This window comes from Bufo gargarizans, chromosome 1 (genome assembly GCF_014858855.1).
Source record: "Bufo gargarizans isolate SCDJY-AF-19 chromosome 1, ASM1485885v1, whole genome shotgun sequence".
NCBI lineage: Eukaryota > Metazoa > Chordata > Amphibia > Anura > Bufonidae > Bufo > Bufo gargarizans.
Genome location: NC_058080.1, coordinates 382,799,609 through 382,820,703, shown reverse-complemented (window position 1 = coordinate 382,820,703; position 21,095 = coordinate 382,799,609). Strand labels below are relative to the sequence as shown.

Sequence of the window (21,095 nt, the reverse complement as noted above, 5' to 3'; positions counted from 1 at the left end):
TATATACTATATAACTATCCTCAGGTGCTGCTCTGTAGTATATGGTTCTGCTGGGACAGTATTGCTGGCCTCCGCCTATTTGTGTTTCTCTGCCTTCCGTTAATTTGGACACGCCTACCACATGGGGCCACTTTAAGTTTTTTTTTTCCAGGGGCATTTTCATTTCCCAGTCTGCCTCTGGCCGGAATTATATAGCTCCATCCATTGTGAAGTGGACGGAGTTGGTTACTGCAACATTGCTCCCTTTCACTTTAGAGGGAGTAGCGCTGCAGCAACCAGCTTCGTCCACTACACAATGGATGGAGCTGGGTAGTGCCGATGTCTACTTCTGGCTCTGGAGCTATTTTGGAAAAGCTGATCGGTGGGGGTTGCAGTTTGCCGAATCCTGCTGATCTGGATTGGACATCAATATATAAATCCTGGACAACTGCTTTAATAGAACTGTGTTCCAGTGACTTGGCTACCTATATCATAGCATTTATTTATGCTCCCTGCAGAAAAATGGATTCAGGAAACCTAAAGAACATCTTTCGAGGACAAGCACAAATTCTGCCTGTAGAGTCATCCAAGAGTGTTCGACTTTTCATAAGCTCCACTTTTTCAGGTAGGATTGCTTATTGTTTAAAGGGGCTGTCCTGCATTATGGCTGTTCTTAAGTAGCCCCAGTAGCATGTTATAACTAGTGAAAAAATCATACTCACTGCTATTCCTTTCCAGTACTCTGGCTTGTTCCACAATCTTCCAGTCCATGGTCTGTAAACATTCAGAGGGGGTCAGATACGCCACTGCAGCCAATCCCTGGCCTCAGTGATAACGTGTCCTTAAGCAGGGCGTCACTGCTGGGTCATATGCTACTTGGGAACACATCACCACTGTGTCATTGGCTGTAACAGTGCAGTTGACCTATCTGGAAATTTACAGGCCATGGATCAGAAGATAACAGAACAGAGAGCGGCAGTGAGCGGGTAAATATATATATTTTTTCACTAGGTACAACAGACTGCTGTGGCTACTTAAAACAGCCATAAGGTTGGACAATCCCTTTAAGTAAAGAAAAAGCATTGTGTATTAAAAAATGTTTCTACATAATGATACTGCATTATAAATAAGCTACATGTACATTGTTGTTACTTGGTGCACATCAGTGCTGTGTGCTATTGGTTATAGTGAAAAACATTCTTACTGTCAAAAAAGATAGAATCCCAAAGGAAACCCATTATAGGTTAATTGGATGTGTCCAGATTCCAGTCATTGTTTGAAGCCACGATGGTAGTGACAAAAAACAACATTAAGACACATACAATTCTAAATTTGACTAAAAATATTACAGACATGAATACAATCATCCATTGATCGTTATAAATTTGAACAAATTATGGTAAAAGTCAACATTGTGGTCTACATAGTGTAACACGGTGTCTGGAAAAGAACTGGAGGGGCTGTATATCTCACTCAGAATGCTCAGATGGGTGAGGTAAAAAGAATCCAGAAAAGCTAGGTTGTTTTAGGTTGTAGTTTGCTGAGGCACATTTCTTTAAAGTGTTTTATGGGCCTTGATTTTTATGGAATGATGGGTAGGTTGGTAGAGGGACCTGCCATTCCCTCCCAACTCCAACATTTTCCCCTCGCCTGATGTATTCTCAGGTGTAGATGCTGGGCTCATTACTGTGTGAGTAAATACAAGGACGAAATGCTAATTCAATGTCAGATGCCTAGAAGCTGCATGACCTGTTGGCTATGTTATTTTGAGAGCATAGGTGAGAAAAGCCCACAGTTTAGTTAGTGCCCAGATAGACAAGGGCTTTTTTTAAATAGCTGTTTAAGTTCTTTTTATGTGCCATAGTTTCACTGAAGTGACTGTATAAGTTATAAAATAAACAGTATTGGACCCTTACTTGGGTTATCCAAGATCTATAATTTCCCTCCCCCCCATGATGCAGCGATGGCCATGCTGGCATCAGAAGTGACGAGGGTACCGGTGAGCGTGGTAAGTACAACCTCTGTGAGGGGCTCGGGCATATGGGGGTGCATTATAGATCATGGATAGTCCCTTTAAAGTGATGAATCCAGTGAAATCCGACGCCGGCCTCATTGACACACAGACCTGCGACAATGGTAATAATTTAACCTGAGTAAAACTTTCCTTTGTACCACCTGAAAAGAGTTACAGAATAAATGTATTAATAAATTAATAAATATGTGAGAAATGTAGGTTAAATAATTTTATTTAGGGCAGTATAGATCAAGTTATTGAACTTGAACTTTGTATCTTCTGCAGCAACTGACAAAGTAAAAGCTGATCTCAAGGACAGTTGCCACAGGTGTTAATTATTTTTTATTTTTTTTACAAACAGTCCATTCTTATCCATGGACTTTTTTGTATGTTCATCTAACTTTATTTAAAGCATACCTGTCTTTTCAGAATAAGCTGTTGTGTGAACATGCTAAATAACTATATCTGGCCGCCGTCTTCTGACTTGTTTCTTGCTTCTTTTTTTTTTTGTTCCCTTTGCAGGCTCCATCTCTAATTCTCAGTTGTCTCTGGGCTAGTGAGTGAAGAATAGTTGCTATCATGTCTCCCATACACAACACACAGAAACTAGAAGAGATCTTGTCCTCTATCACTATCTGTCATATAAAGAGAAACAGCAGCATAGCGAACATTATAGACGAGTACAGAGCAGAGGAGTACACATATTTCATAAGACTCCATAGCAAATTAGCAGGCCTCAGTGAGATTTTCAGTTATTGATCACTATCATTTGTTTCGATATTTATAGTTTTTCAGGAATCAAATATTAATGACCTATCTCTAGGACTCCTGACATCCCCACCAATGAGCTGTTTGAAGGGGTCACAGAGCTCTTTATACTATACCAAGAACAGCACTGTAGATGTGAATCCAGTAGCTATGACACAATAGAACACTTACAATTAAATGCAGCATTATGTCTGTATATGTCTTTCTGCTTATCTATCACTCTGTTTCTTCTCCCTCCTCCCCATCTCCACAGAATTATGTGGGCAGCATGTGACTTGATCCCTTAGTGAGTCTGTTTCTTCTCCAAAGATGAATTTAGCAGTGAATTCAGAGTGAGTGAGTAGTTTAGGACTGAAAGGAGAAAGAGGAAAAGAGCATGATAGGTGAAGAAAGAAGTATTTTTCTCTGATAAAAATGTTAAAAATGATTTTTTTTATATTTACCTACTATTCATTTGAGAAAAGTTTGTTGAAACAACCATGACAATCTGTAATAGAAGATTAATAAAGGATAGGACAATACTTGTTGTGATATTCTTTTTTAATGCATTGTATGGTCTTATTATTTAAAGGGAACCTGTCAACAACTTTATGCTGACCTCACTGAGGTGACAGAAATGCTGATGTCAGCGGTGTGTCACTTATAAGCTAAAAGTAAGTGGTTGCTGAGAACCAGCATCATAATCACTGCAGCCCAGGCCTTGAAAAGAGTCAAATCTACCTGAGAAGAGTCCTGGTTATCCATAATCTCCTTCTCTCTCACCCATCTGCTGATGATTAGCAGTTCTCTCCTAGAGAGAAAGGGAGAAAACTAGGTAGAAGACTGTCAGTCATCGGCAGGTGGGCGAGGAGAGCAGGAATTTATGAATAACCATGACTCCTCTCAGGTGGCTGTGACTCTTTTCCAGGCCCATTCTGCAAGGATTGTGATGTTGGTTCTCGGCAACCACTTACTTTTAACTTTCAAATGACAGACCGCTGAAATCAACTCACCTGTCTCTACTTTATTCTGACAGGTTCCCTTTAAGTAAAATAATTGAATATATTTTTTTTAAATGTATTTAGATTTCTCTTTGTCACATATCCTTTCCAGATATGGCAGAAGAACGTGATGCACTATTGGAGATGGCCTATCCTGAGATACAAGCTTTTTGCCAGAAACATGGATTAACATTTGAGGTAAAGCTACACAGTAAAAAAAAGTTATGTATTACATCTTTGTTAACATGAGACTTGTCTGCAGTACACTCGCCTCCCAATAATCACATTAAAATGGAAAAAGCCCTCCCAAAAATATGGTAGATTTTTAGTATGTCTGAAGTAAATATAGTTGGTGCAGTACCATAGTGACATAACTCTGTGTTCCAGTGGTATAACTTTTTTACATTTGTTCTTCAATTTAGCTAAATGAGACTTTGAATTTTCCAGGACAAGTTTTAGTTTTTAAGCAAACATTTTGTGGTACATATTGTATATTAAATAACTTTTTTTTTTTTTTAGGGATGAAGATGAAATTAAATGCAATTTTAACATTGTGTGGGATTTGTTTTTATGGTGTTCACTGTGTTTAATCATGCTCTCTGATTGATGGAGGAGAGGGGGGGATAGGTAATCTGCACAGAAGTTGTCACAAATAAAGGGGAGGGGAATAAAGGGGAGGGGAGGGACACAGAACTAGGCCTCAAGGCTAGGGAAACCCCTAAACCTGGCCCTGACTCCTGTCAGTATGTATAGACCCCGAAGGTGGGAAAATACATACGCCGTAACCTAGACCCTAGGAGCTCTGAGATTCCCTCGAGGTAGTGAAAGGGAATGAGACTACTGGTTACTTACCAGGTGAATGAACCAGCGTCTCCCAGAGGCCTAGTAACAACAAGCACAGGCGAACAACCAAATACAAGAGCAGTACAACTTAACTTAAAGAAAATGGATGAGCAGGAACACAGGAAAGGTCCACACACCAACTCTTCCAAATCCAATTAAAGAATATCAACCGCATGATATGAAGTGTGAGACCAAACTAAATAGGGAATGCAGTAATGATCGCCAGCTGCACCTGACAAGAGGTGTGGTCATTACCAAGCAACAACACTGAGAATCAAGAGACTGTCAGTTAACCTCACATGCAGCCAGTCTCTCAGATTTTCTAACCTCTTCCACAGGAGGTACCATGACAGAAGTCTTTTTTTTACATAGTTAATATGATTGAAAAAAGACATAAGTCCATCAAGTTTAACCTTGTTACCCTCCCACTGGTGACATGTACAGTTACACAGGAAGACAGAATCTTTTTATCTCATCTGTGCAGACTTTCAGATCCCCTTCTGCCTCTCCTTTCGTCCTCCAGGCTGACTGGGATCACATTCATCTGAAGGGGAAGGGGTGTTTTAACCCTTTTTATCTCTCGTTGCATAAAGATATTAGTTCTTGTTTGAAATGTGACAATCTAAGCTGACAATTAAAGCATTATTTGCTATAGGTAGGTAGATATGAAATATAGCCTTTAGAAATTGGGTAGGGAGTGAAAAGAGCTGTAACTTGCTTTCCGCTGCTATCACTCCTGACCCAAATTCTAAAGGCTATATCTCCCTATGTAGAAGAGCTAATGCCATGATCCTGGTCTTGTTTTAAAGCCTAGATTGTCATCTTTTAAATAAGACTAGGCTCACCCTGCTGCCATCTCTGCTGGGGCTGAACTGTTAGGTCCTTTTTTCAAAGCCTTAACACAGCTGGGGAAAAACTGTTAGGTGGTTAAGAAGCTTCAGGTGCCCAACTACTTATTACTACTATATAGGGCCTCATATATCCAAAATACTTATTAAAACTAGTGTAAAGGAAAAGTGGAGAAGCACCATCAAACCAAACTAAAAACTATTACCTGATTGGCTGATTTAGGAAACACATTTATTTTACGTTGCAGTATTCTTAAAGGGTTATTTTCATCTTATAAACTGATATATTGCTATCCTAGCTTGGCTTGTTCACATGCTCAAAAAAGCTCCCAGTAAATACACTTAGCATATCCGCAGGGCTCTATTCACCCAATGGCAAAAGGATATTCCTCTCTCAGGCTGGTATACATCTGCACATCGTTTCTTGGAGTACAGGAAACCATATTATGTTATTTCATACAACAGTTTACAGTCAAATGAAAGTATACCACATGGTGTACTGTTTTATAATGACAACTTTTGGGTGATGTATGCCTATACAGTGGTATATATCACAGCTTTCCATCAGTACCTCTTTCCAGTATGCACAGATGGAGCACTACTAATCTTGAGTGTGATATCACATCTTGCTATATCTGCACTTCAAAGTAACTCCACCAATCCTGAGAATGAAGTGGTTGATTTAGTACAATTTCCTCTTCTGCTTTTTCTGCACTGCAGTGCTCCAGGCCACCTGGCTTTGTATGGAACTGCAACACGGCCCCATTTACTTGAATGGGACTATGCTGCAGTTACCTGCACATTGGGTGTCTGGACCACCATTAATTCAAGTGACATGACAGATGGCAAAGTAATTTTCATAGGTCATCGATATCCCATCAGCATCCCTGCTGATCAGATGTTTGAAGGGTTGGTGAACCTCTACTACCGAACTGATATTGATGGCCTATCCTAAGGACAGGCCATCAATATTGTGATCTCGGACAACCCCTTTAAAGATGGATTTACACGTGCAGAGGTGAAACCAATTTTCTTGAAGGAAGCATTCCTTCCTGACAACCGGCTTTTCGTTAAGTTGAGGTGAAGCACTGCATTTACATGCAGCAATCAACGCCATAGTATGAGAATGAGGGATCGCCATTGCAATCGCTTGTCCTCAAAACGCGGATCCACAAAAAATATGGATGACATTCATGTTTTTGGATCCATTGTAACAATACCTACTCTTGTTCATAAAATGGACAAGACTAGGACATGTTCTGTCTTTATTGAGGGACTGTAGAATGGACATATGGATGCAGATAGCACACAGTGTTCTGTCCTCATTTTTTGTGTCCACATTGAAATAAATCGGTCAACATCCAATGCAGACCAAAAATGCGGTAATTCTGAAATTATCCCATATGGTGCCCACTTGACAGTGCCATGCCGTTGAAATAATACTGTCATACAGCACCATTACTTGGCTACTACTTACCTTTTCTGGACACTTTTGCACTCTTTTACCTTTTTATTTAAAGGAGTTGGCACATCTTGGACATTGGGGGCATATCGTTATGATATGACCCCAATGTCTGGGGTGGGACCTGCACCTATCATACATTGGGGGCATATCTTAGCGATATGCCCCCAATGTCCAAGATGGGCCAACCCCTTTAATCATCAAAATTGCCTAGGCTTACATTTGGGCATGTGAGTATTGACGGGGAAATACTTATAGAGAAATAATTGAACAAACGCTACTAACAAATCTAAAGAGGTTATTTGGTTAAAACCAAAAATCTATTACTTGAAATAATATACAGTAATGGCAATGACAAACATTTGTAATGCGCTTTTCTCACAAAGGGCTAGGATAGTTGTGTGGCTGGGGTGACTCCCTGGGGACTCAGTGGCTGCTATATAGGTGCTCAACCCCAACTTGCAACATTTGCTAGGAAGCTTATTTACCTATTAGTATATTTTTGGAGTGTGGGAGGACACCGGAGCACCCCAGGGAAATGTGCGCAAACACGGGTAGCATTTACAAACTCCATGCAGATGTTGCCCTTGGTGAGGTTTGAACCCAGGACCCCAGCACTGCAAGGCACCAGTGCAAAAAGTGATTATGTTTCTTTCTCTTGCATTTATAATGAACATACTATATATTATACAATATATCTCCCTATAGGTGGTAGACATGCGTTGGGGAGTCCGAGATTATGCCTCAGTGGATCACATGACCACAGATCTTTGTCTGAAGGAGATTAAAACCTGTCAGAAGACTTCTATAGGACCATACTTCATTGTAAGTCATATGGAGTGGACATTTCTGTTTTTCTCATTTACAGTTTTCTTTTTCCTACATCAGTACATTCATTGACTGCTTTACAAAATGGTATCTGTTTCATCCATATGTCTAAAGGAGGACCTGATGATGTTCCATGCTACCTTCACATTGTCATTGTATATGGTGGTATGCTCAGATGCCCCCTCTATTTGACACACCAAATGGTTTCCAAGCCCATACCCATATGAAAAAGTCATTGCTCCTTTAAATTATTTACTCAGTAAACATACTGAACAGATGTACAGTAATGAACAATTACAATCAGTTGAACATTTCTTTGTTGCAGCAGAAGGGTTCTGGCAGCAGTGCATTTACTTCTCATCAGTGAAGTTACAATACACACTTGGCCTAGAATAGGCACTGCTATTTCAGCAAAGTTTGCATATATCAACAGTATGAGCAAATACAGGAAACATTGTGATATATCTTTTCCGAAAAATGCTTCCTCCTACACTTATCAGTCACTTCTACTCATCCACCCCTCTGTAATGATCAATCACTGTAAATTCACTGCTAAAACCCATCTTGTGAGACCAGATGGATTATCAGCTCACTGAAGGATTGGGTTACATGCTCCACATAGAAGATTATGTAAAGTAGGAGTAGCTGCTGGAGGGAGACAAATGAACAGACACATATAGAAAGGCAGCTGCAGCATCTAGTAAGTGATCCTTCTCATTCCAGTGCTGAATTCACAGCTACACTGCTGAGTACTGCTTTATAATGTCCTCCATGCTGCTGCTATTGCTGCTTCGGAGAATGTGCTACAGCGAGATAGGGATACAGGTATTATTAAGGGGAACCTTACAAGAGATACTAGTGATAAATGCACAATACAAAGCATAAAATGGCCAGATATAGAAATGAACCTAAAATAAAAGGTACGCTTTTAGTTATCGTACACAACTTGTACTGAGTCTTTTACCACAACAACTTAACTTGCCAATTCCTGGCACTCTCACAGATCAGCTGTTAAAAGGGGCCATGGCGTCTGTGCAAGTGCTGCTTCCTCTTCGATGTTTACTTGCATGCTGTCGACATTGTAGCGTCAGGGCAGGGTAATTGCAACTTTTTGTACCGTTCACTTGAATAGGAAGTTGTAATTACCCTGCACTGCCATTACAATGTAGACAGCGTAAAAGTAGACAATGAAGAAGATGCAATACTCGAGTGAGCACCACAGTGGGTGTGCTGATCCCCGCTGATCTGATATTGATATCCATAGGACATGTCATCAATATTGTGAAACAGGAATACCACTTTAATAAAGGGAAAAAATACTCACCCTTTAATTGTCCTGCTGTACCAGTCCTTGACAGTCATGTAACATGTACATTGTTCAAATGACCACTCCTGCCAATTACAATGTACGATCTGAAGTGATAGTTGTAGGACCAAGAGGGACTGAAGCAGTGGGTTACTTACAGGGTGAGTAATGTTTTAGTTTTTTTCTTAGATTTTACATAGTTTCCTGTTCTTGGCCAATTTTTGAAAATACTTTGTTCACCCCTTTAGTCGGTAGCAAAAAATATGTTTTTAGATGACTGATGAGGGTGTTGGATAAGTTTGCTCCTTGAATATGAAATAATAATCTGTGCTTTACAATGACTAATACTAAATAAAGAACACAGTTCGGGGCACCAGTCCATAGAGAGTATGTCTTGGAACTGGAAAAAGTTCAATGAAGAGCAACTAAATTGATAGGGGGCATGGAGGGTCTTAATTATGAAAAAAATGTAAAGAATTTTAAACTAAACATTTACTTAGTGTTGAAAAGCGTTTAAGGGGGGGGGGGCATGATTAACCTATATACAGCATATGGTCTGTACAAAAAAAATAAAGCTGTTTAAAATTTCTCATCTGGAAAGAAAATGTTCAGTCTCTAGAGGTGTCAATGCTTCTTCTTCACCACAAAAAATGTGAATCTGTAGAATAGTCTATCTCAAGGTCATAGCAATAAAGCTTTGATGAATTCTTAGAACTTAATAATGGTAATGCTTATGGACTTGGGTAGAATTCTGGTTTCTTACTCCTGTTTCCTCAATTAACATCCCCTCCCATCCCCTGGTTGAACTTGATGGACTTATGTCCATGTAACTAGTCCAGACATTGAATATACATTAACTGTGCAGTTACCTGTCCTTTGTCTATACAAATTATAGATAACAAACCTCTCCTGGGTGTCTTTAACTGTACAACACAAGCCACAAGAAACCTCCAGAGGGACTTCTTAATAATCATGAAAACAAACGTACACTGTAATAGTGTTTAACAATAGTACACATATGCAAAATGGAACACAGTAGAATGATTGAGGCTATCTACATCTCAATGTATTAATCTTTTTTTTCAAAAGGCATTAATAGGCAGTCGCTATGGATTTAGACCATTACCTCGAGTCATAGATGAAGACGAATTTGACATACTATACAAGAAAGTTCTCAAGGATGAAGCCGAAGCTCAGCTTTTGACTCTGTGGTTTTGGAGAGATATAAATGCTGTCCCTCCAAAATATGTATTCCAGCCTATTACAACTCATTTTCCTAATTTCTCAAATACGGATCCGTCCCATGCAGAAATCCAAGCAAAGGAAGCCAGGGAGTGGAGAGAGGTTGAGAAGCGGCTATCGAGTATATTACGCTCAGCTGCAGAAGTTGCACACATTGAAGGATTGATTACTCAAGAGCAAAAACATAAGTATTATAAATCAGGTTTGTATTCTTAAAAGCAGTGCATGTGGAATACATTGGGTAGTACTTTGTCTTTCAGCAAAATACTGTTTAATTCACTAAATTTCACTGGTATTCTCTAAGGTTAGTTTTACACTAGCCACAAGCAGCGTTTTTTGTCTGTCTGAATCCCAGCATTTATGCCGGAAACAGGCCTGGCAGTGCTCTGGCAGTTTCCGGCTATACGATAACCTCCAGCAGGCTGTTTCTCTACCTACTGGAACAGTTTAGCGCTAGTGTGAAACTATCCTAGGTAGCTTTGTGAACACCTTATAAAAGTTATACAGCACACGATTCATTGATATGCCCAGATTTTTCAATTACATAACTGCAGAAACTGCTTTGGGCCGATTGCCGGGAAATCAGCACATGACTTTTAGGCCCTGTAAGTATGGGAAACGCTGGCCCAGGTTTGCTAATATTGTGTAAGATACAGACAGTGTAAACTAAAGAGCCCTTTACAGAGGCCGAGAATCGCACAGATTATCTCTAACGAGCATTCATAGTAGCACTCGCTAGCAATGAAAAAGTGTAAACGAAATGCTCATTCATGGGATAATCAGATCGCTTGTGCGCAGGCAAAAATGAACGTTTACCGGCAGAAGATCTTTCCGCGTAAACACGATCTCCTGCTAGCAAACATCGAGTCCTTGTGGGGAAGAGCGATTGCATTAGTGATTGCTCCTCCCCATCCTCTGGAGGAAAGTGCTGCATGTAAATGCATCGGTCTCCTCCGACAATCTGCTGTAATATCGTCCCGTGTAGAGGGACCTAGACTGGACAGTGTCAGATTTATCACCGTGGCTGATGCTGGATGATAAGTTGGCATACTGTCTAATATTTTCCACCTACAGCCTGTATTACACTACCTGATTTTTGGGCAGATAATCGTTAATGAGCATTAAAATGAACGCTTGTTAGCGAACATCTTGTAGTTTAATACTGCTGCCGATTGCCCGATGAACGAGCAAATCCAAATCAGGCAATCCAATTCTTCTCACATGTTAAAAAAAATGATCATTTGCAGGCAGCAGACCGTGGTGTCTAATAGCGATCTGACGCTGGCAAATACTATACAGCATGGGGACGAGTGATAGCAGAGCATGGGGACGAGTGATGGCAGGAGAGGAGATCATGGCATGGAATAGCAGCAGTCTACTCTGCTAGCGAGCAGGCGATTGCCAGGAGGGAACGCTTCCCACCCAACAATCATCTGCCACATCAGGCTGTGTAATACAGCCTTAAGCCATGTTTCCTTGTAGGATAGGTTGGATAAAGTCTCAATAACCCTGCAATAATAATTCTCCCCCAATGTGGGCAGCAACTGATCTGATCTCTGCTTATATTTTTCCAAAGATCCTCCGCAAAATACAAGGCAGGCAGACTTTGATTTGTTACCAAGGGCAACTATTCCACTATTCCTTTGCACCAGTACTGATACATCTGCTGCAAGCCTAGGAGGAACAGAGTGGAGGATGAGTAGTAGTGGCTCTGACAACAAGAGTTGTTCACCCAAATCACAGTGGCAATCCTCACACAGATGCTTCCTAGGGCCAGGCAGTGAGAGGAGGGTCTACCCTCTCTTGCTTCAGGGCACACCTTGATGTTGAGACTCCTACCTGATGGTAATTGGGGTACCCTTGGTGTTTTGTAAGGATGCAAGGCAGGGTGTGTAGGTGCCATGACTGGCGAATGGTGCTGGAGTCAGTAACCAGGCCAGTAGTAGAAAATACATTTCTCTCTTTACTACTGCGGAATGGGAGTTGTACTACATCCAATGATATTAAAGCACAGTTCCAAACAAATCACAGTACAAATCTTCCCCGATATTTCTTTCTTTCTCTTTCTGGAGTAATGTAAAGTAGAGATGTCGTTCTTGCTGTAAACTTCTCAAAGATGATGGTTCTCTGTGACTTATGCTTATTTATTCTGAGGAGTAAGCACAGCTCCTCTCTTTCTCATAGCTAGCACACAAGACTCTCCCTGCACACTGAACTAGGGTTGGACCTAAGTCCATCTAAAAGGGTCTGAGTCAGGAGAGTTAACCTTGACTTATCCATACAAAACTATTGAGGATAGAATACAGTAAATCAGAACATTACATTAAACCAATTAACATGACAACAAACCCCTTTGCAGTTACCCCGTTCTGGGGTATTACACATTTCCTCTGTGTTTTATGACTAAACATCATAACAGCTACCTAGGACTACCAGATAACTCATAAGTTGATCTATGAAATATTTATTAACTCAGTCACCCACTTAAAAAAGGGGGCAGGCTGTAATAATAGTGGCACCTATTTTATATACAATTAGATATGTATAATTGACATAGCCACTGGTCATATATGTAAACTTTATTATTGCAACGCAGGTACAAGTTTGTTTAGGATTCAGATATAGCGGTGCTTTTATTTTCTCCATTTGATAACATCTAGAGTGCAGAACGAAGGATTTACTATTGCTTCACAATATGTTGCAGTGACAGAATGTGAAATTGAAGGCGGACTCTTGGCCTCTGAAGCCAATCCCCCAGGCTCTTCTATCTTCTTTAGAGAAGTGAACAATATGGATCTTAGTAAAGTCTCATATCTCATTGATGTCGCCGAAAATGGAAATCCAGACACAGAAGCTCGACAGCTTCTAACTGACCTAAAGACCAGGATAGTTCAAAAGCATCCTGATAAAGTAAAGATACATACAGTCGAATTTAATAAACAGATATGCAAAGAAACATATCTGCGGAAACTCTGCGACCAGGTCATTGCTGTGGTCAATCATCAGATACTTAACTCTTTATCCAGAAAGAATGCTGACCTACCAGAATCAAAGGTAAATGTGGTCAATGTCAGCCATAAATATCTTTAGACATGTGTATTGATGGTAAACTAAAATAGAAAAAAGGCATTAAAATTATAATTGTTTTCAGAAACATCACCCCTGGCTAGGTTGGCTGATGCAAGAGGTCACACACCACCTGCTTCTCTCGAAAAAAAAATCTGAAGTATTTTGTGGACAACAGGACATGTTGCAAAGGATTGTAAGTTATGTCAGAGAGAAGGACATACGACTCCCTCTTATTATCTATGGAGCTTCTGGGTCAGGAAAAACTGCACTGATGTGTAAGGCCTTTGATATGGTAAAACATTTGGTGGCAAATAATGAGAATTATATATTGGTGCTGAGACTTCTTGGCACATCACCACAAAGTTCAGAGATCCATGATGTTCTGAAGAGTATTTGTTATCAGGTAGGTATGTTTTATATGATATTTCCTGTAACATTATATTTTTATAATGAAGGCTGTTCTCTTATTATACTGTGTTGTCTTTCTATGAAGGTATGCTTAGCATTGGACTTGCCGCCACCCACTCCTCAGGTCACTAACATTTACAATGAAACAGTAAGGTTTTTTCACCAAATGCTCACAACAGTATCTAATAGAAAAACAGAGACCTTGGTGTTGTTTCTGGATTCACTTGATCAAATCTCTCAATCAGAGGGTGCCCATCATCTCCACTGGCTGCCGAAGGAATGCCCAAACAATGTACACATTGTGTTGTCAACATTACCCGAAGAAGGAGGCATCTTGAATACCCTTAGAGGAAACATCATAGATGAAACATGTTACTTGGAAGTTCAGACTCTCTTACCTGAGCAAGGAGGCCAGATAATTGAAATGCTCATGTCTTCAGTAGGACGTATGTTGACTCATGCACAACAAGACATTGTGTTGGATAGTTTCAAGAAATGTGGACAACCATTACTTCTTAGATTGGCATTTGATGAGGCCAAGAGGTGGTCCTCTTACACACCAACCTCAGAGCTCTGTATTGCTACCAACACAAAAGAAGCTGTACATCAATTATATGAACGTTTGGAAAATGTTCATGGCAAAGTGTTGATATCCCATGTCCTAGGGTATATTGTGGCATCTAGGTAAATATGTTGCTACTATTTATATTTTATTATCTTTCAGATCTGAATGATTATTATCAGTAGTAAGGATAATTGCCCTATGAATATCTATATTAAAACTGATTATTAATGAGTGGAAAAAATGTGGTACTTGGTGAGTGCTCAGTGTTCATAGCTTGAGAAATAGTTTTCATAAGAAGGGGTGGGCCAGATTAAGGTTGCGATAAGGAAGGCTGTATTGGTAGTGTGGGGCCTATTGTAAATATGGAGTTCCTCTGTTGAACCCAGGGAGCTGGTGTTCATGAATTTATCATGAGATCTGTATTCTCAACTAGCCAGTTCTTCTAACTGTTGTATTTTAATGACTTTTTGGAACCATTTAATGATTGTTGATGAATGATTCTGTCAAGTGCTACATCGGGGGAATATGTAATTTTGCAGCAGTAATAAGATAAGTACTAAGTTCATCTTTTTACTGGTTGAAAACTTGGTACTTTTACCTTGTCCAACAATTTTAAAAGTATGCAACATTTCTGGCTATGGCTTGTGAATTGCTGTACAAAACTGGTAAATCTTTTATCCCCCTCCCAAATTAGGAACTAAAACTTCACCTGATTAATTGATAAACTTAAATCATAGGAACGGCTTGTCAGAAGCTGAGCTAAAGGATATCCTCTCCATCGATAATGATGTCCTCTCAGACATTTATCAGTACTGGGCCCCTCCAAGCAAAGATGTGATACGAATTCCTGCTCTTTCATGGACCCATATGCGCCATGATCTAGAGGAGTATTTGGTTGAGAGGCAAGCAGATGAGAACACGGTATTAGGCCTATACCACAGGTATGTCACTGAACGTTAGTGTCTCGTAAATATAGTTTATTGTATTAATAAGTAATGTTTGGTATAATATCTTAATGACATTAGGATTTGGCCTAATGTACGACACATGACCATAGAAGTGGCTGCCACTTGGGATAACGTCACAACCCAGATAACCCCTTCATCACCACATTATGAGCTAGCAAATTGTTAGTGTTTTGTGGCAAATCATTATCTGTCATCTTTGGGGTTTTGGGTGAATCTCTTACTCTTGAAACAAATTCCAAAAATATGAATACGAGCACATTAGAAAGTATGAATTACATACTTAACCTAATTAGGTTAAACAATGTAAAACATTTTACCAAGGACTATTATTGCGCCAACGGGAACGACCGTTCGTATGAACACTCGTTCCCAATAATGGACCTATGTAAAGGTGCCACCAATCATCGTTTAGCAGCACATAAAGTCATCATTTCTAGACAACAGGTCATGCTGTGTGAACAATGATCTGCTGCCCAGAAGCAGTAGCTATCACTGGTTACCATACGGTGGAAGATATTGCTGCAAGAAAATGCAGCTAGCTCTCACATGGACCTTTATAAATTCACAGGGTTGTAACTCCTGCTTCAGATTCTGTCCATGTGCCAAAAAACTGTCAAATCTAAGTCTATGTGAATTAGTTGTATGGAGGGCACTCTATCCTCTGGTGTGGCATGGAAATATAATTACATGATATACAGTACAGACCAAAAGTTTGGACACACCTTCTCATTCAAAGAGTTTTCTTTATTTTCATGACTATGAAAATTGTAGATTCACACTGAAGGCATCAAAACTATGAATTAACACATGTGGAATTATATACATAACAAAAAAGTGTGAAACAACTGAAAATATGTCATATTCTAGGTTCTTCAAAGTAGCCACCTTTTGCTTTGATTACTGCTTTGCACACTCTTGGCATTCTCTTGATGAGCTTCAAGAGGTACCAACATGCATGCCGAGCCCACTCTAGCCCACTTTCATTAGTTTCAGTATAAAGCTGTAGCCTGCTCTCACTACATTCATTGGAAGCTGTCTGGCACGAGGAAAGGTATAGAGTGGGCTCGGCATGCATGTTGGTACCTGCATCCCTTGTAATGGAGGCTATTATGGCACCAAAAATGGTAAAAAGCAGAGTGGATCCAGCATGCATGTGGATCCAACACTCCCTGAACTTTATGGCGGCCATTATGGCGCATAACAGGTAGTATTTAGTGTTAGGACCCGTCTAACAGAGATCGCCTTGACGTACGGCAGACAGGCTCAGATGGTTTTGTACAAAATCCATTGACCAAGCATCTCACTTTATAAATAAGCGTAGCATTAGCACCATCATTTTTGGCACTATTGTACTTTATCTGATTTGCAGGGTGCTGCTGCATTGTCTTATTTTTTCCTCTAGGTCTTTGCCATGGAGGCGTGCACCTGCGCACTGGGAGGTGCTGACTAACCCCCTTTTCTTACAAAGTTATTTTTATATTTCCATGCCACGCCAGAGGACAGAGTCCCTTCCATACAACTAATTTACATTATTCTAGGTATTATATCGGCAGTGGGTGCGCCGAGGATAGTGCACTTTATTCCAGAAGCCTAGGGAGGTTGAGCCACTGTGGCAAAATATTAGTACATTAAAATCTAAGTTTATTCCACCTATAGGTTATAGTAGATTTACTCCAAAAATACACCAAAATTTTGTTTCATTTTTGAAGGCACATTAGTGCGATTAGACCATGCCCCTTCTCACAAAATCACACCCTTTTCCTGCAAAGCTATGCCCCCTTTTCCCTTAGAAACGTGTGCAAAACAGTGACACACCCGTTTTTTTTGGCACATTTTTATTAGTAAATCTGTCCCAATGTCCCAAGAGTAAAATGCAGGTGTAACTATCATGGGGATCTGTAAGGAAGTTACCTTTTTAAAAAATATATATATTATGGCTTAAAAAGGGGTGTTTCCATGACCCTATGATATCATTTAGCTGCTCCAAGGCAGCTGTGCAGTGTATGCCACTTTGAGTCTGGTTCTTCTTCAGCCTTTGGTGCTAACCTGCAGAGTACCATCTTATAAGCGCTTGTTTATCTATCCCTATACTGCATTCACAATGTTACTGGTCTGCACTTTCTGCCTCTAGGCAGTTCATTGAAGTGGCACACAACATTTACCTGAGCGGGTCAGAGAAGACTAAAAGACATCACGTTCTAGCTGACTATTTCATGGGCACTTGGAGTCTGGGCACCAAATGTCCCATCCACCTACCATTCATTAAGAAGACCCTGAGTGCTGACAGAAAGGTATTTCTTTTGACCATTACATTTCCTACTTCCAGTGTTAAACCCATGGGGTGGCAATGTCCAATGTTTTTCTGAAACTCTTCTCAGGTGGCCCCACAGCCATTGTGGTTTTCAGAAGACTTGCCGAATCTCAGAAAAATTAGTGAGTTGCCTTACCATCTGCTTAATGGAGGCCGCTTTGATGAACTACAGCGGGAAATTTTAGGTATGCATAATATATGTTAGGAGTAAAATGATGTCAAATTCAAAATGTATTTAAAATTAAATTTTACAACCATTATCTTGTGTTATATGGACATTTTTCAGGTTTTGACACAGTGACCAATAGCTTTTGAAGCCACGTGCACCCATTACATAGTACGTGCGGCTTTGCTGTGTGTGGAATTGTATGTGGTAGATCCACAGCACATTACAGTACCAACTAAGTAGATTTAGAAATTTGCAACTTGCCAAGTCTTTTCATTGCAGAGCACCCTAGAAAAAGCAAAGGGATCTGGGTCAAATCTGCAATGTGTACTTTATTTTTCCCATTTTATGATTAGTGTAAAGATATTAAAAGTCTACTTACAGGCAATATGGACTGGATATCTAGCAAGATAGTTTCATGTGGAATCAACAGTCTAATCAAAGACTTTGATATGTGCGTGGAACACATTAAAAATGAAGAGGCCAAACTTGTCCGTGATGCACTTCGACTCTTCCAACCTACCATGAATTTCATTGAGGGGCGTATAGGTGAGTGCCTCCATCACTTGTGGGTATAAGCATCCTTGGAAGTTAAAGGGGTTATCCAACCCCTAAAATTCCTTTCCATACGGCTGGGCCCCACACCCCCGATGCTAGGGAGGCTTGTTCCCGTCACGGCCTGCTTTTGGCTGCCCCCTGACACCAGATGTTTTCATCCATGCGATGGGAAGATGCAGTGGCAGCCGTTCGAGTGTCAAAAGCGACGTGGATGCTGGGGAGCCAGGTAAGTACAACCTCTGTGAGAGGCCCTGGCGTATGGGAAGGGGGGGGGGGATTTTAGGGGTTGGATGTATACATTTATGGATGACTCTACTGTGGGCGATGATTTAGGAATCATACTTCAGTTACTGTTGACCAATGTGTATGTAAGATGACTATATGACACTTTCTAATATAGCCTTTCTTCAGGGGCGGACTGGGAACATAAAGTGGCTCTGGAAAAAAGACTAAAAGTGGCCCCATGTTGTAGGCAAGTCCAAATTGACAGAAGGCAGGACAACACAAGTAGGCAGAGACAACAGAAGTAGGGGGGCCTGCAATGCTGTAGTGCAGCACAATATATCGCCTCAGCAGAACCAAATACCACAGTGCAGTACAAAATACTGCCACCTACGCAACAGTATTCAACTGTATCAACGTCCTGAGGACAGTGATATAGTTAAGTTTAGTAGGGCACCTGCGGCCATTGACCAAATGCAGAAGTAACTTATGCTCCCAGCTTTTATTAATGCTGAGAGCATCAGATCGTTATGTAACCGGCCAGTGGCAGTGAGGACGTCTCAGGTGGCCCCCTGGGCATCAGCCCACTGGTAAATTTCCCTGTAGGGTCTATGGCCAGTGCACCCCTGCCTTCCTTAACATTCTGTGCCATTTGCTGGATTCATAAGCCATGGCCCCTTGTTGGCCACATCTTCTGTACTGTCCACACAGGCTGAAGCAGGGGTGGGCAACCTGCAGCACTCCAGCTGCTGTAAAGCTTCAACTCCCAGCATGCATACTAGCTCTACTCTTCTCAGAACTCTCATAGAAATAAATGGAGCATGCTAGGAATTGTAGTTGCCCATCCCTGAATAGCGGTTCTGTCCATAAGATGGCCGCTGATGGAGGATCATGTGAACAGACTCAGACTCTGTATTCAAACACCCTGCACTAAACTCCCAGCACTGCAAGTGCAGATAGCAGGTGTAGTGTATTTGAATGGAGGAGACTAAGTTATTTTCCAGGTCACATGACCCTCCATCAGCAGCCATTTTATGGAGAGAACCACGTTGTGAATAGCACAAAAGGCGTGCCCAACAAGGGGGAATACCTTATGAAATATACAAAATGGCCCAGAATATAAGTCTGCATTAGTAAGTGCCATGTAATCATCTTACATATGCATTGTTCACCCCTTTAAATGTTATCTTTCCTAATTGTAGAGTCTACAGTTGGAGGTGCTGTCTACTTTTGGAGATCTTTCAAACTTTGTGTTCCCATAGTGATCAGTGTGTCATGTAAATAAGCCTTTAAGAGGACCTGTCATCACTCCTGATATGTCTGCATTTGTAAAAAAAAATTGCATTCCTCATGGCATATCAAATCTGGATCATCTTTTCTTAGAAATCTGCATCATTACTCTGTTATTCCTCCTAGAACTTTATAAATAACTTGACGATTGGGTGTCCACTTTTGAAATCGGTGTGTCCCTACACAGTCTGGAATTCTTTGCACTGATAATATACAGTATGGATAATGTATAAGCAAGGACACACCATCAATCTGTAACTCCCAGTTGCTAATTGATGCATAAATATCTAGGATGAATAATAGAGGAACGAAAAGGCATAGGGTTCTAAGAAAAGATGCTCCAAAGTTGTTATATATAATGGGAAAATGAGTATTTACTAAAATATACATGTCAGGAGAACAGACAGATCCTCAGGAGATCCAGTTTTCTCTCACACTCCAAAACATATGTTTAACCATTTTAGTTATGCTATATCCAATGTGGCTTAATCTTTGGAGCATGCCTAAACTGCTGACTTAACAAACAGATTCTAGCAAGAGTACATTAGCGCGAGTTTATATCACTTTTATTTTTATGTTCTTCTGATCCGTCAGAAGAAAAGAAAAAGAAAGAAAATAAAGGATCCTGTAAAAAGTACTGCATGCAATACTTTTTTCCCGTATAAAAAATGGCTCAAATCGATGCCAAATGTGCACAACTGATGCACAGGATCCGTTTTTTTCCCCTTTATTTTACTGTTCTTCTGACGGATCAGAAGAACAGAAAAATAATGGTGATGTGAACTTTCCCTTACAAAGTCATAATTCAAAGCATGGGGGAGGGTGCAAAATCTGTATCAGGTGCCAAATGCCATTTGTTGCCCTGTTGTGTAGTATGTGCAGGGACGGACTGGGAACTTAAAGTGGTCCTGGATAAAAATACTAAAAGTGGCCCCGTTTTAGATTTGGGTCTAAATTGATGGAAGGCAGGGCCAACACAAGTAGGCGGGGCCAGCAATACCATATTGTGGCACATTATACCACCCCAACAGAGCCAAATACCACAGTCCATCACAAAATACATCCCTAGAAACTTCCACTGGCCGGTCATGAGGAGGGCTCAGGCGGCCCCCTGGGCATCGGACCACCGGGAAATTTCCCTGTAAGGTCTATGACCAATCCGCCATGTGATCTGTAGGCAGCCCCAACCCATGTGCAATTGCAACTTTTGCACCCCTGGTGGATTGTTATAATCGCGCAACACATATTGGGGGATTCTAAAAGCTGTG

The 21,095-nt window shown here is 40.6% G+C and overlaps 1 protein-coding gene across 1 annotated transcript in view; it reads left to right on the top strand.

Moving 5' to 3' along the window:
- Window positions 1-280: 280 nt before the first annotated feature.
- The window catches only part of NWD1 (NACHT and WD repeat domain containing 1), a 46,387-nt gene continuing 25,572 nt past the window's right edge, over window positions 281-21,095 (top strand). The window contains exons 1-11 of the mRNA XM_044285382.1: window positions 281-604; window positions 3,854-3,939; window positions 7,603-7,719; window positions 10,118-10,472; window positions 12,975-13,324; window positions 13,422-13,742; window positions 13,833-14,431; window positions 15,050-15,253; window positions 17,412-17,571; window positions 17,659-17,776; window positions 18,142-18,306. Of these exons, the coding sequence (XP_044141317.1) occupies window positions 319-604; window positions 3,854-3,939; window positions 7,603-7,719; window positions 10,118-10,472; window positions 12,975-13,324; window positions 13,422-13,742; window positions 13,833-14,431; window positions 15,050-15,253; window positions 17,412-17,571; window positions 17,659-17,776; window positions 18,142-18,306 (2,761 nt within the window). The 5' untranslated portion in view covers window positions 281-318. The remainder of the gene's footprint in view (window positions 605-3,853; window positions 3,940-7,602; window positions 7,720-10,117; window positions 10,473-12,974; window positions 13,325-13,421; window positions 13,743-13,832; window positions 14,432-15,049; window positions 15,254-17,411; window positions 17,572-17,658; window positions 17,777-18,141; window positions 18,307-21,095) is intronic.